Source organism: Apostichopus japonicus, chromosome 20 (assembly GCF_037975245.1).
Source record: "Apostichopus japonicus isolate 1M-3 chromosome 20, ASM3797524v1, whole genome shotgun sequence".
Taxonomy (NCBI): Eukaryota; Metazoa; Echinodermata; class Holothuroidea; order Aspidochirotida; family Stichopodidae; genus Apostichopus; species Apostichopus japonicus.
In genome coordinates, this window is record NC_092580.1 from 20,477,750 (window position 1) to 20,497,164 (window position 19,415).

Below are 19,415 nucleotides of genomic sequence, written 5' to 3' on the forward strand. Positions count from 1 at the left end.
TACAAGTAGCCTATCCAGTATCATATATATCATAGCTATTTATATTTTATTTCACAATTTTTTGGGCGGCTCCGTTTTGTCCCCGAAAAAAATCACTGTCATAGGAGCATAAAATGTGAGTTTGTTTATATGAGAACTTATTTTTTAAGTTCTTCTGAACGATCATCATAATCCATACAGTGTAGTCCAGGGTTACAGAAGCGTCTACAATTAGGTCGGGTCCAGAAGGTGATTGTGTCACTTGTTGCACTGTCCGCAATTTCTCAAGTATACGATAAGTATAAGAAATACACTATTCTTTATTCCATATATTCCCTGCCCCGCATCCACCCCTTCCATATTTTCCAGACATACATTCATGGAGCCCGGGCCCCAGGCATGTAGCCCTCCTGCCCACTTCAAATTTTGTCAGGCAAGTTCAAGTAGGCTTTATTCTTTCCATATTTTTCTTACCGTCTATTTGTCAAATCTATTTTAGTGTAGTTGTACTGTTCGTATGGTAAGAAAAAGCTTGAGAAAAACAAATTTGTTAAACGAAATATTAATAATATTTATATATTTCAAATTTTATTGCGATTCAGCTCTGAATAATCGTGTGGATAAGTAGAAAGCCCCCTGTTACCTGGAGTGACGTAAGGTTGACCATCAAAATAAAAATTAAACAAAAACATGGATGAACATCTTCAGAGAAATCACTTATTAATCAAATAAATTCCCTTCATTTTCCTAATGCTGAAATTCATTTCAACATAAAACACATTTTGGAAGTAATCTCCATTGCGTTACATGTACAAGCGTTCAGGTTGACATGTCACAATGATATGTTTGCTATCAATGTGGTTTTCATCCGGTTCGTCTCTCTCTCTCTCTGTGACACCTATACTTAAGACCGTAATCCCGGTCTTCACCATTATCACCACAAAGATTACCATCATAGCTGTCTGTCTGTCTGTTTATCTATCTGTCTGTTTGTTTATCTATCTATCTAGCTATTTAGAATTTCACTGCTTGATGGTGTCTCAAAATTGCGACCCACTGTCACCCATTACGGAAAAACACCAATGAACCTAATACCGCAACCAGATTGAACCTGCAATAGTACGTTTGTCGTTCAGTGTTCCAGTCAAAGCAAACAATGCAAGAACAGAACAATTCTCACAAACGTCCGAGTCACCAGAAACCGCTAACCATTTGTCAAAGGACTTTATACACAAACCAGAACACAACGTTCCATTCAAACGACTTGCTGTTGATATAATAGTCAACATGTGAGGGTTACCGGGGGTGGGTGGGTTACAGTCTCTCTTCTCAGAGACATATTCAATTAGAAATAAGATTAATTTAGTAAACTCAACAAAAACCTGATTTCATAACATTCTAAAACATGAATAATAGTATGATACAATGTTATGGAACAAATCAGCAGTGTGAAAATCGGTAATGTAGGTGCTAGATTTTATTCCTGATATGTAAAGTTTTGATTATCAGAAGTAGACGATGAAGAAAAGTTAAAAATGCATTTACTATTTGAACACAACACATACTTCCGTACCATAAAAAGCTATTTACAATTGAACCGGATATTCCTTTCTTTACTTAGGGCACTCTGCCTAACAACTATTTAAGATGTAACTTTTCATCTAATTATTGGTCTTTGATAATGAAACGACAGCATAATCACACTTCTTGATTAATCCCCTGTTGTATTTCTACTATCGTTGGGTGAATGTGATGGCTATAAGGATTATTGTTTCTCTTCCTCAACTTGTGTTAAACTCTTTGCAGCTGCATGTTCATTCAGTTTATCCACGGGCGTTGAAACACTATGGTCATTATAAATGCGTTTGCTGTATTCGTCATCTTCTTCAGAAGTTGTCGGTCTTTGCTGCTTGCGGTCACTCTCGTGCGTCTTCTCGTTTACCCTGCTCATGTTTCTCTTAGGATGTAATGGTAGTTGTTGCTCTTTCCCTGTGTCAAGGCTGATATCAGGCCCAGATCTATCTTCTTCCTTTGAGCTGGATTTTCCAATATCCGTTGAAACTTTTGACTTCAGTTGGAACAGTTCAGTTGCTCGAGTTCTCTCTGGAAGTGTTGGTGGTTGTGCATCTGTTGCCGCTGTACTGCCTATAGATAAATAGTCCATATCTTGACTGCAATTTGTATGATCGTTTACATTATCGTCATCCATTCCTGTTTTTCTGGATTTCTGTCGGGAATCCCTATAATAATAGGTATGGAGAACTGAGAGGGAACGATTTGTAGCTTTTAAATGATAAAGTACCAAAAGACAAAAGCAGAGGAGTACCACTGTGAGAGCACATGAAAGAATAACAATGATCAAAATAGGTAGCGCCAGAGTCTGGTCAGGGCCTAGGTATTCCACATGACCTACCACGAAGTTAAGGTTACCGTGCTGTACCTGTCAATGAACAAGTGCAAATGAAAATAGTTATGTTGTGCATGTTAATTACTTTATCACGCTTGGCGTTTTGAGGGACGTCATGAAGGCCACACTCGTTATTAATTAGTTTCATTTTTTTGTTTTCACTCTTTTCTTGTTGATGTTTAACGTTCAACTTCACAAATTGTAAATAATTGAAGTTTTGCCAAAAAAAAATAAAACTTCAGCACAGACGAAACTGTACAGCCGCAGTTACTAATGTGTGTGTTATCCCAACGTAATTTGTCGACATTTTGAAAAATATATAAGCGTAATTGCCTTCTAAGCACTTTTCCATTGATACAATTTAAATAATATATACCTGTACTTGGTGCACTCCTTCAGATAACTTGGGTGGTTGACAAATCAAATAATTGATGAATAGATTTGAGACAAAACATGCCTTGCCACCAATAATGACCGACACATCCTCACTGTTTGAAGCAAGAGTTAAATTGTCTCCCTGTCATAAAGATAAAGATAAAGATAGGACAAGAACAAGGACATGAACTCACATTTAGCGTAAAAGACATTTACCAACATGATACAGCGTAAGTTGTGCAGCGTCCTTTGGGGTTATTGATTGGACGCTAGGTAAGGGGAATTGTTGAACCAACCCTAGGCCTGAAATATTAAGCAAAGTAAAGTAACAAACTAGTTTCAAGACGAAGTGTTCCTAAGATAGGAAAAGCATGGTATCATGTGTATAATCAAAAGCAACTTTCGCTTTAATAAAATCACATACTTTACCTGTATCGTGATGTTGTACTGGCCTTGGAATTCGTTAGGTACTTTGATTATATTTTTGGCTGATGGTAAAAGGTAGTACACAGGGTCTTCGACAAATTCAAAAGCTGTTTTAAGGCTGCCAGGAAAAAACATTCCAAAGTTGATATAACGCGTCACACCGTCCATGTACAGACTGAAATTTGACGTCGGTAGTAGGAGAGGGTAGTCAGTTTGGGCAACGGAAATGTTTGGAGACTTGCAAATGAGCTTCATTGTGGAGTCGGAACAATTGGAACAATCCTGAAAGACAAAGAAAAAACAGCTATGGTATTGATAAAAGACAAAAAACAAGCAAATAACTTAATTGCAAGATGTGATCACTTTGAAAATGAACGCGTTGTGCCAAAAGGTAGTGGAAATTAGAAAGAACTTGCATGCTTTGAAAATTTTAATGAAAATGACAGTTTCAATCAAATCCCACATCTTTACAGCAGGCTGTCGCAGAAAAAGAATTTGCATTTTCTTGTCAACCAAGTTGAAAATATTCCTCTTTGGAAACGTACCACAGAGACCGTATCAGATCTAATTCTCACTTCCAACCGGGCTGTTTGGATGATGTGAAAAGATTCCCCAAAAATAGGAAGATCCAGACCACCACTGTTAACAGATAATTCAAATAACAGATTGATATTAAAGTCACATCACGGCAGTATAAAACTATGAAAGAGCTTGAATATGTAATCACGTGAAAGTGTATTTATTTCGCAGTTAAAGGGGCATTCCAATGAAGGATGTAACACTCTGGTAAAAGTATTCTGCATTAGCTGATATATCTGTTAAAAGATGTTGTTCCAGGATATAATTATTGGTGTTTAAAGTGCACTTCTTCAAACTAATGCATTGGTAACTGAAAGAAAATGACTGCTTGATAAAAAACTATATATATTGTGTTAAAACCTCATTCTCACCGTATTGCACGAACAAACCAGCTGCTTCACTTAAAATGGTCAAACCTGATCGCCCTACCCCCCCCCCCCCCTGTACATTCTGATATTTCGAAAATGCAAATTTTCTGCAACTGCTATGTTACCTTTTTCTCGACTCTGAACTGTTAGTGTTTGGTAGACCATTGTTTTTACTTTTGCTATGGGGAAACGATCTATTTCTTACAACACCTTGAACTATTTCATAATTCCCTGCAAATTTTGCACTACCTTCACTGTGTTATTTGCTAGAGCAGCTGTAACCTAAACATAAGTTAAACTATATCTTTGTGATTTTCCTATTAGTGCAGAACTGAACGCGGAATCTCCTTTGATGGGCGTAGCAACACATTATTGAGTAACACGGTAAACACCACTTTTACATACCCAATATTGTTTTGTTATTGCAAACAGGAAAGTTGTGGGATGGTAATCAAGGCTGAATAAAAGATAAAAGAAATAAAAGTGATACTAACCTTGCAATGGAACTCAGTCTATCAAAACTATCAACGATGGGGTCTTGCAGATACGCGAATGTATCGCCATTATATTCACATCCCAAATCAAAATTGACAGAAAGTAGTAGATTGTCAGTAACACTTGCAGATCCAGTTCTACAAATGATTTTATCGGAACCATTTCTGTAAAATGAAACATGATTGAGTATAGAGGAATATTTAGCGGGGTTTTTTTTAAATTTTTTTATTGGCTAAGTGCCCAGGCGATCCATTTGGATTCCTATCTAAATCGACTTTGTAGTAACCAGTTTCATTATATTTTGTAAACAATTTTATTCATTAATATCATCGCCTGGACTCTACAAATGACGGACTGAAAAAGCAAAGAAACTGAGAAAGATGGTCGCAGTTGGTACAAAACAATTTACTTTTACCGAAGAGTTGGGGGGGGGGGGGAATGATACCATGCAGTTTACCAACAGGTTTACACACCAATCCGAAAAATAGGAGAGACTCACTCTTCTATCTTACAAGAGTATCCGTCACTGGGAACACAAGGTGCCGTACTCATCATTACTGTCCGTGTCAGTCCAGAGTCTAACTTTCTACCTCTTATGACTAGTCTGGTACCTCCTGACCGAGGCCCTCTCGTAGGATAAACAGACCGAACTGTAGGTCTCTGTGTCGCGTAACAAGAAGTAACAAAATTAGAAAATGAAATTTACATACACTATTAATCAGCACTGTCACATTGTAAGACTACGCTTTACCGGGATTTACAAAACGTTAGGCATTTATTGCAGTACACGATGACCAAATTAGTAAACACTGTTATCAGCCTGAGAATATAACTAGGAAACACCATGTATGTTGAACACATGATATATTACAGACATTTAAGTAGATGTGGTTTGATTGATGCAAACCTTCACGAGTATATCTATTCACGATGCATTCCATTGGTTCAAATTACAGAAAGTTAAGACAAAGCGAAAATCCTTCAGAGGTGCACTATCAGGATTCCTCTGAAGGGTGTATTTACATAAAATACTCACCACATAAGAGAAAGTCTGTTCAGATTGAGCGGGAAGTAACTGGTTGTTGGAAAACTGAACGACGACTTTACCCGAAAGAATTTGCAAAGTACTACTGGTGGTGCAGTATAGCCTAACGTTACAGTGAGGATTGAAAATGTAGATATTAAGCACATTATTCCATTCATCACAATCGTTGTAATGGAAGGACCCAAATGTTTATAGTATGGCTGGTAATAATATCAACATAACATAAACGTAATGAATACTTATATTGATTTAGTGAGTATAGTGCACTGTTTGATTGTCATTTTCCAAAGATCTGCTTCGAAACATATCAGCTTACATGTAGCATCATCTAACATGAACATTTACGCTAAGAGGAGCCAATTGGGACAATAGCTCTTCTCATGGGTGTTTATTTAAGTATAATGAAAACGGAGTCCTCATGGAAAGAAATTTGCCATATACTCTCTGTGGCATAGTAAGCTTCCAACAGTGAGAAAGTGAGCTGGGGTAGAGTAAGAAAGTCGACATCCTTTAGGGCCGCTCTCCAAAATATTTTCTCTTGTGGATGCTCTCTGAACAATTTAAGCAATAGTTTCTGGTGTAAACTGTATATTGTGAGCAAATTTTGCTGACATAGAAACTTACAATTGTGGTGAATTATATTCACTGTCTGTGCATAAAATACCGGCCACTGATACTGTCGTAATATCAGAAGGAACGAAACCAAGATTATATCCTTTAATGGCAATGCGAGTCCCACCATACACATGTCCTGAAGTTGGGAAGAACTAAAACAGAGAAAGAATGATACCTCTATTGACATGGTCCGTTACCATTTTGTATTACGCGGTTTGACACATGATTGGTAACGATTTTGCAACGATTAAAATGAAAATACCTGACGCAGACAATGGACTTAATCGAGAGGAGTATGTTTACTAAAAAGTACAACTGTGATATTGAAATTGCATCGAAAGACGTGTTGTTGCTGTATAATTTCATTATATCAATATAAACCGACTTCGAATAGCTGGAGTAGAGGTGATGATCATGAATATAAAGAGGTGTGGAAGCAAAGACGACTATCACCTAATTTAGTCCAATCAACCCTTTTTAAAACTTTGAAATGTAATGCAAAGTTAAAAATAAAGTTGAATGTGAACCTTACACTGGTTATTGTTGGGTTAGGGCAGGTATTCCCCTGTTCGAGTAATTCGTTAGTTGGGCAGATGTTAGCGTCCATCGGTGATAAACAGTCGTTCAGGGTAGGACACCAACTACATCCATACCTCTGGTCGACAATCAAGCACATCCCGCAAGTTGGTTTGCTCTCACCATTTAGTATCGTAACAGCCATTCTGTTACATTTATAAATAGTTACTGAAATAAGAAGATTTTGTTAGGTAGAACGAAACAATTACAATAAAGTGTACTCAGTTAATATGACGAAAGAAATGAAGAGCGTTTGGAACAACAGGTGAACTGTAATCCATATCACTTGAATAAATCGAATAAGGGCAACAGGGTAATCATATGGCTCCGGAAATGAGGAAAGCAATTGAGAAGCAAATTGATTCTATACGCTATGCATTTGTTCACATCCATTTATACAATACCTTATTTTATTATTTGCACTATAACATACCAATACACTGAATTTAATAATAAACCGTATGGTGGGCCTAACTCTTCTGTAGCTGTATAGAGGAATCCGAAAAGAATTGAACGATTCTGTCATGAATCGTACGAGGATGTACCTGTCAGGTTGCCTTCCATGTCTATGGGAAAGTTTCCCCAGAAAATGACCACTGACCCACTGATAGATTCAGCTGTTGATGAATAGTTGTACTGCAAAGAAAACAAAGGTACTTCAGAACGTCACACAATATAGAGCCTGGGGGTACAAAATCCAAACGACTTGATCCAATCTCAACCCCAGTCCCATTTCATTGGGTTATTATTGTATAATCATGATCATATATCAAGTGTCACAAGTCCCCAAGAAAGAGAATAAAACCTTCACAGGTGGTTATTATATCTCTCCTATGTAAGTTTGTAAAAGTATAAGAAAAACTATGCATAATATCTTGCGCTGGTTCTTTAGAACGCATTTTTAAAGTGGTAACAACACATTAAGGATTCGAAGCCTTTATTTTGGGCTCTAAGTACTTTACCAGGCGCGAAACCAGGGGCGAAGAGGCAGCCGCCCCCCCCCCCCTCCTTGAGCATATTTTTTTATATATTTTTTTTAATGTTTTTATGATATCGCTAGTATTTTCAATAGAGAAAATGCTAAGATGCAACTTACAAGGCATGGGAAGTGCCATTTCCAGCGAACTGGGGGGCATTTTCAGCCAAAATTTTCTCGTACGCTTCGCGCCAATCATGGTGGCGCTACGCTTAGATAGTTTGCAATGCCGAATCTACAGTTTCGCCCCTCCATTGGCAAATTCCTGGCAACGCGCCTGTACTTTACTTAGTCACAACATTGTGTTAGAAAGCTGAATAACAGCGAGTTGAACTTACTGTGAACTTACCAAGTTAGTCTCACATCTGATTTGGTCATCTACAATACTAGCTGGTATTATGTGTCTTTGTAGTCCTGTGTACTTAATTTGACAGCTGAATTGGAACGACTGCAAATGTTGAAAATAGGCTCAGAGGATTATAGCATAACTGATTGTATTTAAGGTGAAGCAACATTTATATTACTAAATTACAACTGTGACAAAGGTATATATATATATATATATATATAAATATATATATATATATATATATATATAGTAAATCAATAAAGAATAACACACCAGAAAAATTCCACTTCACGACCGGTTTCGTACTTTTGGGACTACGAAGGTAGGAATCGAACCCCGGATCTTCGTGTCACGAACCTAAGTCCGTACCACTCGACCACAGGGATTCTACTGGTGTGCTAAAGCGTATAAATTGGCTTTGAATAACTGTCATTAAGGGCAAGTATAATAATAACCACTCTGTGAGTGGTTATTCTGTGTAAAATTGTGTAAAAACTTGTCAGATTCAAAGCGTCAGGGGTGCACTCTGTACAATCATTATACTTGGGTAATACGCTTTAACACACCAGTAGAATCACTGTGGTCGAGTGGTACGGACTTCGAGGTTCGTGACACGAAGACCGGTCGTGAAGTGGAATTTTTCTGGTGTGTTATTCTTTATTGATTTAGTACCGTATATATATATATATATATACTATATATATATATATATATATATATATATATGTCGACCTAAGGTAGGATCCATAGTTATATATATATATATATATATATATATATATATATATTGAATGTGTAGCAAGAGGTATGACAGATATATAGTAAATCAATAAAGAATAACACACCAGAAAAATTCCACTTCACGACCGGTTTCGTACTTTTGGGACTCATCAGGCGAAGGTAGGAATCGAACCCCGGATCTTCGTGTCACGAACCTAAGTCCGTACCACTCGACCACAGGGATTCTACTGGTGTGCTAAAGCGTATAAATTGGCTTTGAATAACTGTCATTAAGGGCAAGTATAATAATAACCACTCTGTGAGTGGTTATTCTGTGTAAAATTGTGTAAAAACTTGTCAGATTCAAAGCGTCAGGGGTGCACTCTGTACAATCATTATACTTGGGTAATACGCTTTAACACACCAGTAGAATCACTGTGGTCGAGTGGTACGGACTTCGAGGTTCGTGACACGAAGATCCGGGGTTCGATTCCTACCTTCGCCTGATGAGTCCCAAAAGGACGAAACCGGTCGTGAAGTGGAATTTTTCTGGTGTGTTATTCTTTATTGATTTAGTACCGTATATATATATATATATACTATATATATATATATATATATATATATATATATATATGTCGACCTAAGGTAGGATCCATAGTTATATATATATATATATATATATATATATATATATATATATATATATATATATATATATATGTATATATATATATATATATATAATTGAAATTGCAGTGAGTTGCAGTGAGTATATATATATATATATATATATATATATATATATGTATATATATATATATATATATATATATATAATTGCAGTGAGTTGGCAAATCCAGAATAGTGCAAAATCCTCCAGCCTCCACCGGGATTCGAACCCAGTCCTCCTGCTTTATTTGCGGACACCCTAACCACTGGGCTATGGATGCTGATTGTATGTCCAGAGGTTCGAAACAGGTAAGGAAGGTCTTAATTCCACAGCAGGCGTAAATGTGTATAACCGCGAAGTACTACAGTGAATAGAAATGATAGTTAGCTTGGAATACAATATGTAGTAAAACCCTTTGCTACAGACATGGATTCACCATAGCATATTTAGTTATACTACATACGCCAAACACCAGACCAATTTCTGATTTCATTATAATTCGGGAGATGGTTAATTACTATTAAAACTTACATTATTTGGTAAATTAATTCCCTCAAACTGTAATTCTTTACTTTGACCGGCAGGAATCAACACTTCCTCAGTTGTACGAATCAGTGGACAGCTCTGTAGAAATATGACATGTCACAGTATGTTACGACGGATATTTCTTAACGCTCTTGGACAAGGTTTGTCTGTTGGGGAAGGGGACTCATATATAAAGGTTAGAGAACCTAACATTTCAATCCTAGAAGGGTTTCCAGTCAGCAAAGACAAGGCAGCTTGTCTTTGCAGAATTTGATCCTGTTATGATCCAGACGTCAGATCCTCTATCTTTCATATTTTCCTCAACAGGCGTTTCACAGATATGCAGTTTGTTAACAGTCTGTCACTTTTGACAACCGATATTTGTTGGCAAAAATGGGTGCTTGTAAAGGAGAGAGTAAATGCAATTGCAATACTTTTATAACTATTAAAGGATTGTGGATTTTATTCTTCTGTTTTTGTTTTTGTTTACCGAATGTGAGAGGCAGACCTAAACATCCAATATGTCAGTCTTTTACACAATTACACAATTTACTTCCAGTGGAAGCTACACATAAAGTGTAAGACAGTGTAAGAGTAATAGCTTACAGTTCTAATGGTAATACAATCACTTATGGAACAGTTCTGAGTTTCATCAATGCACTGGTTGCTATAGAGAGACCACTTGCAGCCATGTTTATTTCCAGCACATTCAGAACAGAACGTTATAATGGCACAATCATAAAACTGAAATGGAACGGAGGCAACTGTATGGGTTTGTCCATTCTCTTCGTAAAGTAACTGCAATTCCACAGTAAGAAATCCTGAAAAGAATTTAACAACTTTCAAAAGAGTTTTCATCATCAATCATTAATCATAAACAGTATATGTGTTAGATCACAGGTTTATCCTCGATTTCTTATTTTTCATTGAATACAAGTAGTATTCATAACATAGTAGTAACCGTATTGTAAATGATATAAATCGATTGGAATCTGGCTCTTATCCTCTTTCTATCATATCTTTGCAGTTCAGGGTGAGCCCATGAAAAACCTGTCCAGGGATGTTGGTTCCTCAATTTATCTGATTCGGTAATAGTAATCATTGAAAATTATACTAGCAAACATCAAAAGGTGTGTTTCTATAATTAGATGAATTTTACTCTAAATGCAAAGCAGCAGTATCATATATAGCTCAAGACAGGTTTCAATACGTATTGTCCAATGTCCCTTATGTTTGAAATATAAACATGATTTGGCAAAATAAAATGGTCTTTGGAACTATTTGGAAGCTGACTGGCAATCGGGCTATAACCTCACCAGTGTTTTTAACCGTAATATTTACGGGTGTATTACAAGTAATCGTTGATATGTCCGCCATGATTATCACTGGTTGTGACCTGTGCAGAGTCGCACCCTCCAGAAATTTACAAGTCAGGCTTCCACTGGAGATGGGTGGCAGATTTGAGACAACGACTGTTAACTGCAACGTGTGCAAAAGAGAAAAATATTGTTTTACAAATGAGCTGGTATAAGCCATTTCTTCATACTGCTGATGTTATCAATAAAGTTCATTGGAACATAAGGTCGTTGTTGAACATTCCATTTATATACATTACAAGAGCTTTTACATATTTATAACAGAGGTCTACATCCTCTCTTATATAGCTTTCCCTACAGTCTATATTACTCTTCAAATAGAGGAAATTGTCAATTTGGACTTAGAAAGTAGAACAGTTTCTCTTATCGCTCATCAAACTCATAATCTTACATTAGTGGTGGTTCTGGAAGGAGCAAACTTTGGAGTAACTCCAGTTATCTCCAGACAGTCATCCTCACTGGAAAGCCATCTGAGGGAAGTTCCGTTCTGTGAGCCTTGACATTGTGAATCTATTCTTCTGGTACACCTGTTGAAGCGAATGGAAACAGATACATGATAATTTTACCTTCTCAGCGAAATTGTTCAGGTTTTTACTTTGTTATCTAAACTAAACCTCATACGTTTCCCTGATGGTTGATACATTCTCTTAACTGCTTTATAAACTACAATGAAAGTCAGCAATTTTTGTTGCAGATTATTTAAGAATTTGTTTGAAACTCCTTTCAACATTATTCGTTTGCATTACCACGACAGTATACCCAAACGTTTGCTCTTGATCGTCATTCCAAAGAACGACCTTTTCATATGAATTCAAAAGCTATCCACCCACTTTAATGTACACTAATAATAGCACTTCAAAAATCAAAGGATGTATACTATTCGATCGCCTATGCAAACATCTTTGTCAAGTTACTGTTTCATGCAATGATAAATCCTACAATAATAGATCCTGCAATGACTACTTTTCGTCGTAAATCGAATACGAACAATATTCATAAAAACAATGATCTGAACTGTAATAACATTTAAGAGTATAGTGTTATGAAGTATCCAAATTCATTGTCTACAATGGTATTGTCATGTACATAACGTACTCTGTTTGCAAGCTGCACCATCCACAGTATGGGTCCTCCGTCATGTGACACTCTTCACACGTTGTAAACTTGTGGCATTCTTCCACTGGAACTTTTGTTATCTGAAAGTGCGACAAATCATGAACCAAGTTTCATTCTTGTGTATAGATCAATTTTAATTAGAACTGTTACTGTAATAATACTGTTTATTAGAATGATATATTCGATACTTCCAACCATTCCAACACCCCCCCCCCACCCCCGCAAACCCCTCGACCGCACCACTCCCACCCAAACTTTTCTAAATGGGCTACCCTTATTTTGCTACATTTGTTCCACTGACACTATTCTTATATGAAAACGTGTAAAAATGCCTTACGTTAGTGTTTATTGATCAAAGTAAGATCATAATTTGTCGGTAAGGAATAATAGATTTAAGTTATCTCCATTCACAGTCATCATGCAGATAAAGTGCCCAAACTTTCTATTAAACAATGGTTTATGGAGTAATCTTCCAATAATCTGCTATTTGACAATATACAAAACTTCCTCCAGTATTTTTTTCAATTACAAATAAATATTATTTAATATAAATATAATTAGCATGAGAAATGTTTGCACCGCCAGAAATCAAATTCAAAACAGGATCCCTGAATTGGTACAGGAGAATGGAAACTCAGACATTTAGTGTTCTGATTTCATGAAAACCTATCTGTGAATGATGGGGTATGAAGACTTATTATGTTAAATTTGCTTAATGGTTTCACAGTCAATATTAAAAGGCTACCAGTTCATGCTAAGCACATTAGAACGAGAGTGGTAAGGATGTAGGGAGACAGGTAAGCGAGGAGTGAAGTAAATTTACAGTTAACAGAATTCCTGAGGGAAAATCCAAGTGGTAATTTAAGAAACTGGTAACAATATTGGAAGATGTTACCAGGTAACTCAGTGCAAAACAATACGCAAGAATCAGTTCTCTGTCAAAACAAGCTTTTCTTGTAAAGTTTGGAAACATATGAGAAAGACAAACAGAGGCAACATCTAACCTGATCCTCAGAGGTGATGAAGATGAATTCTCTATCTTCTGAAATGAGTAAGCCGTTCCTGATGACTGGTGTCTCATGGAAATCAAGACTCTCGTAAACTTCTGCTGATGAGCCGTTCAATCGCAACTGAGGAGAGAACAATCCTTTATACCGTTACCGAAGGTTTTGATGAGATAATTCCTGAGAATCCATAAAAATTAATGATTGTACCATGAAAGGATGACAGAAGACCCTGAACCCTTCTCACATAAATATTAATAATAACAACATGTAGAATATCAAATAATCTGAATCTCACAATGAACAATCCGTGGGAGATTCATTGTCACATATGTGCATTTGATCTGGATCCATGAGAATGGTTACATATAATGTAAAAATAGTGTCTGTAACATTTGCTGAGACATGATGTTGAGAATGATCATGATGTGATCGTGAAATGTTTGGGGAAATACTTATACTGGGCATCATCAAAATTCCTTCAATTGCTCCTTCACAATTACTTTCATTAATCGTACTCATGACAACTGTATGAGTTGTGTTACAATGTTGGGAATGTTACCTTTTTAAAATTGCCACTATATCCACCAGTGAAGATAATTGGTGTCTCAAAATGCTGAACTGCGGCAACAGCAGTGAAGTAGTTGGTGCTTTCATATACTGGACTGGCTGATATAATGGTGGCTCTATTGTCACCTCCGAGAGGCCTCTGTGTTTCGAATGTATGACAATAATCTGCTGGTGAACTCTGACTGATGAAGCTGAACTACAAAGGAAATAATACAATAGGATAATCAATTTACATACATAAGCTAATGCCTTGATATATTTTCTAAAGTTAGAGATTAACAATTATAAAGTTCCATCCCATGGATTAAAAACAATAAGACCTTTTTAGAAGTTGGCTTGAAGTAAAAATCACCTGGATAGATCACTAATTTATTACTGGTATTTCTTCATTTTGTCTTTTTCACCAACATGAATATTCATACTGTGTTGTGTAACATAGCATCCTATTGCCACAATCTTTCTATCTTTGACTGCAGTTGTAAATTTCAAGTACTGCAAAAAAATCCTGTCTTACTTGATGTGATGATGGATATTAATGAGAACTCAGTAAATATACAGAATAGATAATCAAGTAAATATGAAGTGGTCAAATAACAACAAGGATGTCCTGGGTTCTAGATAAATTTACTTATTGGTAGATCAGCTGCTTCGAGTTCTGGTTATCATGTTCTTTCAGAAACCAGAAAGCCAGTTAGCTTTGGGATTCCTTGCCATACAATTTGACTATCTAACAAGTGTAGAGCAAGTGAGTCCAAGAATTAAGTGAGAACCAGAAAAGATATGTAGCAATCCTTTGTGGGCATCAACCATGTCATTCACTTATAAGGATTCTGCAGTATAGAATTTTAAACCAAAATGTTTCAATATCTAGAAAGAACAGTCTTCCTATTTGAAATATAGACACCAATTTGGATCTAGCAAATCCCTTTAATAATTTGTGAGAGTTACATGACATTGTTTATACACTATTAATTTGTTTTGAGAAAATGGCCAAATTTTGCCACCATTTGAAATTACCTTTTGACCTCTTGAAGCTCAAAGTGGGAAACCCTTATAAGCTGTTTAAGTGCACGTTTAAAGCAAGAGTGTGAACAAGCAGATTTCATTACCTGGATGCCAGGTAGATTTCTTTAGAGACCTATAGAGCCCCTGCACAGAACTAACCTGAACTGGACCAAAATATGTTCAACAAAAGAATTCTAGTATTGGAGAATTCACAGATTAATAATAGCTTTCATTTTGAAGTTATCATGCTTAAAGGTTTTCAAACTTTGATGCCTGGTGACCTCATGTGACCTTTGAACTCTACCAGTTTCAATAGGATTCTTGCAATCACCAAGCTGGTTCTACATAATACGTATGAAGTTCAAGAAAGATGTACTTCTTAAGTTATCCTGTTTACAAGATTTTCAGACTTTCACTTATATGTTGACCGCAAATGACCTTTGACCTCCACCAATTTCAAATTTCTTGTACTCAGCAAGCTGATTCTGCATACCATGTATGAAGTTCCATAAAATGTACTTTTTGAGTTATCATGTTCGCAAAGTTTTGGAATTTGACCTCGGTTGACCCCAAATGACCGTTACACTTCACAGAAAACAATAGGCTTCTTGGACTCCATAAGACAGATCCACATACCAAGTATGAAGTTATCCACCATTAACTTTTGAGTTACCCTGTTTATAAGTAAGTGTCACATACATACACACACGCATCGCATAGATTCCTTTTGCCTCTGGCAGGAATAAAAACCAATGATTTATTATTGTCCAAACTTCATTTAGATGTTCTCTGCATAAATAACACAGGATTAAAGGGCAAGGCTTTGCAACTAAAAGTAGCCTACTATATGATATTGGCCAGCGGGCCACTTGTGAATAACCACATGATGTACCCCGTTCTTAGAGCAATGGCAATACAATTACTGGTACCTCTACTTACCAGGAACTGATTGTTTGAACATTCTCTGGATCCAGCCCAACTGATTTCTGTATTATCTGTTCCCTGTTGAGAACAGTTTAATCTTCTGTAATAGAATGCTTGATTGATGTCATCTACAGAGTATATACAGATAGCTGATTCAGATGAAGGAGTGGGACTGGTGGGTGACTCTGACTTTGAAAATGAAGCCACCAGTACATCCTTTAATTCTTCATCTCCATCCAGAGAAAGAGAGGCAAGGTGCGCAGATTGGATCAAGTTGTAATCTTCATCCTCGGTCATTCCATCACAGACAAGAGGAAGTTCAATATAGGACTTAAAGTCTGGATCACCATGACAAAGACGAACTAATTTAGAAGTATATCTACTAATGGTGCTGAATTCTTTAGGTTGTGATGCAACAAAGTAGCTGAACTGACCGCTAGTGAAACCATAAATATAACTGATGTTGAATGGCTGATCTGCTGGAGATCCATCCAGGCTAGTCTGGGGTATTGTTAGTTCAGCATCTTCAGAGGTGACTTTAAATAATTGATCATCTGGTGGAGAGCGTGATATTAATCTTGTTGATACCGTTGGTACATCTCTTAGCCAGTCACCATACGATGATGCAACATAAAGGACACTTTCCGTGGCTCCGTTAGCAATAAAGGCAACGGCCAGACCAGATGGTGTATTGGGTACGACCTCTCGTATTGAATCGCCGTATGTAACATTTAGACTACCAGGATCTCTGATGCGACAGGTTCCTTGATAAATACTCCCACATGTGATCAGACTATTCTGATGAACTACAATAACTTTATTGTAGTTATCTGTAGTAGTCTTTGGTTCCGCACAACTAAATCGAGGGGGTCTACACTCTGGACTGTCATCAACAGGACCTGTTTGTGCAGATTGTATTAAATGTAAATCACTGTTTAATTTATAAATGTAATTCAGTCCTCCGATAAACAAACTACCATCACTCGGATCCAGGAATTGGTTTTGGAAAACAGAGTTGTGATTAGGAATTTGGAAAGTATGATCATTCTGACTTTTAACCGCCTGAACATTTGACGAAAGCAGTGACAGTATACAGATATCCAGAAGCACTGAATGTAACTTAAGCATCTGTCTGGTATTAACGTTATCTATTTCTGTTGGAACAGTAAACATCTTGGTTGATTTCCAGCAATGAGATCTGTGAAGGAAAATCATATTGACGGCTTTCACTTTTATTTCTCAATTGCAGTACAAACTGTTCATAAGCTTTCTTATTTTGGAGGAGAATTTTAATGGAAGAAGCCCATGCTCTAAAGGTCTATGAATCATACTGTTACATTACAATGGTTATATGCATTAAGAAAAATGGAAAACTTTTACTATAAACGTATATTCCCAAACTCAACAAGGCAAAAGAAAATAGATATAGAAACCTATTTAATTGTAATGTTGTTTCCTATTCCACAATCCAATGGTCACTAAGATATAGTTATACAGAGTAAAACATTAGAGCACTATTATCTTTTTGTCATCTCATACCTTTACAACTTGAACACACTTGCTCGTAAGCCAATGAAATTTTGTTTTGTGTAATATTCTCAATGTTCCGAAACATGTGGTTTATCACACGATTTCATATATGATTACCGCATAAAATAGATTTTGTGTCATCAAACTATAAATTAATTTTGCAAGTTTCTGCAAGAAATCATCATATTTCTCCATCTCATTGTTGGTTTGAACTGAATTTATTTATTGGTATTCATAGGCTATTATTCTATGTAACCTGTCCTCAATTATCGACGGACATGGAATATTATATTGTTTTGTGAGATGTACACCATTGTCGATCTTCATGTAGCTATCAGGCAAGTCCCCACTCATGACAACCCTTTACGGAACGCTTATTAACGTTAAGCAGTACATATGTCCCAATAGTCACAAAGCGACATACACGGCAACTTCCTGCTCCGATACTTGAAGTAAAACATACATAGACGTTATATTCTCCTAGTGTAAAAACATGAAACTTTTCCATCACATAAAGCTAAAAATTGCATGTAGTTGCTACATAAAAACATTTAAATCAAGCGGATCGTTCGTCTCCTTTTTTTTGTTTCTTCTTTCTTTCTCGCGAATAGTGAACTGCCTTCTGATTGGATATCGGAAATGCAGACCCTTGGAAACTGCTTTAAAAATTGCTTAAAAACTGCTTTAGCAGTGTAAGTTTGGATACCATCTTACCTTAAAATGGTGGTGCACCTTTTTGGCAATAGTAATTTTATAGAAATCGTTGTTCTGAAAACTGCGTCTAGATATCGTTGCTCATTCACCTAAGGCGTCACCTTCAGTGTCATATGTATAATAGTTCGTGTTATAAAGAGGTGGATGTTTTTCAGTGCTTGCACAAGGAAGACAATTCACATTGTCATGTAATTGATACGTGATATGCATATGTAAATTTTACAAGTACTGCCTAAAGGCGTTTCAATGACTTAAGCATGTATATGTCACAACAAATTACACCTTATACATCCAAATTGTTCAGACATATATATATATATATATATATATATATATATATATGAATATATACATATGCCAATTTCTATATATATTAAAGGGAAAGTGAAACTACGAATTAATAACAGGATTCACAGCATTGGTTTTCAGAAGCTTTCGTTTTCTTATTTTACGTTAGATGCTTAGATTCAAAATGGTGTTTCATTTCCAATATTTAAAGGCAGTTTTGTATACGACTTTCTCTGTGCTGTTATAAAATGTACACCATTTGTAAAAAGAAAAAATATGGAGGGGGCCTGAGGCAAAACATTCTCTCGGCCATGTATAAATTAACGATATAAAAAACATCATACATAACAGTACGTGTAGGTAGATATACGCATGTACCTCATATCCAAATGACCAACTTGACGATGTTTAATGAGAAAAACATTATGAGAAGTATATCACGCTAGGCTGTAAGTATAAGTAGCCTATCCAGTATCATATATATCATAGCTATTTATATTTTTGTTGTCAACTGTTTGGACGGCTCCGTTTCGTCCCCGAAAAACTCACTGTCATAGGAGAATAAAAAGTTAGTTTGTTTATATGAGAACTTATTTCTTAAGTTCTTCTGAACGATCATCATAATCCATACAGTGTAGTCCAGGGTTACAGAAGCGTCTACAATTAAGTCGGGTCCAGAAGGTGATTGTGTCACTTGTTGCACTGTCCGCAATTTCTCAAGTATACGATAAGTATAAGAAATACACTATTCCTTATTCCACATATTCCCTGCCCCGCACC

At 36.3% G+C, this 19,415-nt stretch overlaps 1 protein-coding gene across 3 annotated transcripts; it reads right to left on the reverse strand.

Annotated features, from left to right (window-relative positions):
* Position 1: 1 nt before the first annotated feature.
* Positions 2-18,643, reverse strand: LOC139961469 (plexin-A3-like). 3 transcript variants are annotated; one of them, XM_071960658.1, is made up of 19 exons: positions 16,119-18,643; positions 14,167-14,370; positions 13,605-13,730; positions 12,580-12,680; positions 11,876-12,011; positions 11,425-11,587; positions 10,715-10,929; positions 10,115-10,207; positions 8,191-8,289; positions 7,411-7,501; positions 6,822-7,033; positions 6,299-6,441; positions 5,666-5,777; positions 5,129-5,289; positions 4,629-4,793; positions 3,733-3,826; positions 3,191-3,469; positions 2,763-2,903; positions 2-2,120 (listed from the first exon to the last, which is right to left on the reverse strand). In XM_071960658.1, the coding sequence occupies exons 1-19, from the start codon at positions 17,316-17,318 to the stop codon at positions 2,064-2,066; spliced, it is 3,792 nt and encodes a 1,263-aa protein (XP_071816759.1). In that variant the 5' UTR covers positions 17,319-18,643; the 3' UTR covers positions 2-2,063. The 3 variants fall into 3 exon arrangements, with proteins under 3 accessions (XP_071816759.1, XP_071816758.1, XP_071816760.1); XM_071960657.1 differs by having other exon boundaries at positions 3-2,115; XM_071960659.1 differs by having other exon boundaries at positions 2,085-2,219.
* Between the last annotated feature and the right edge of the window lie 772 nt (positions 18,644-19,415).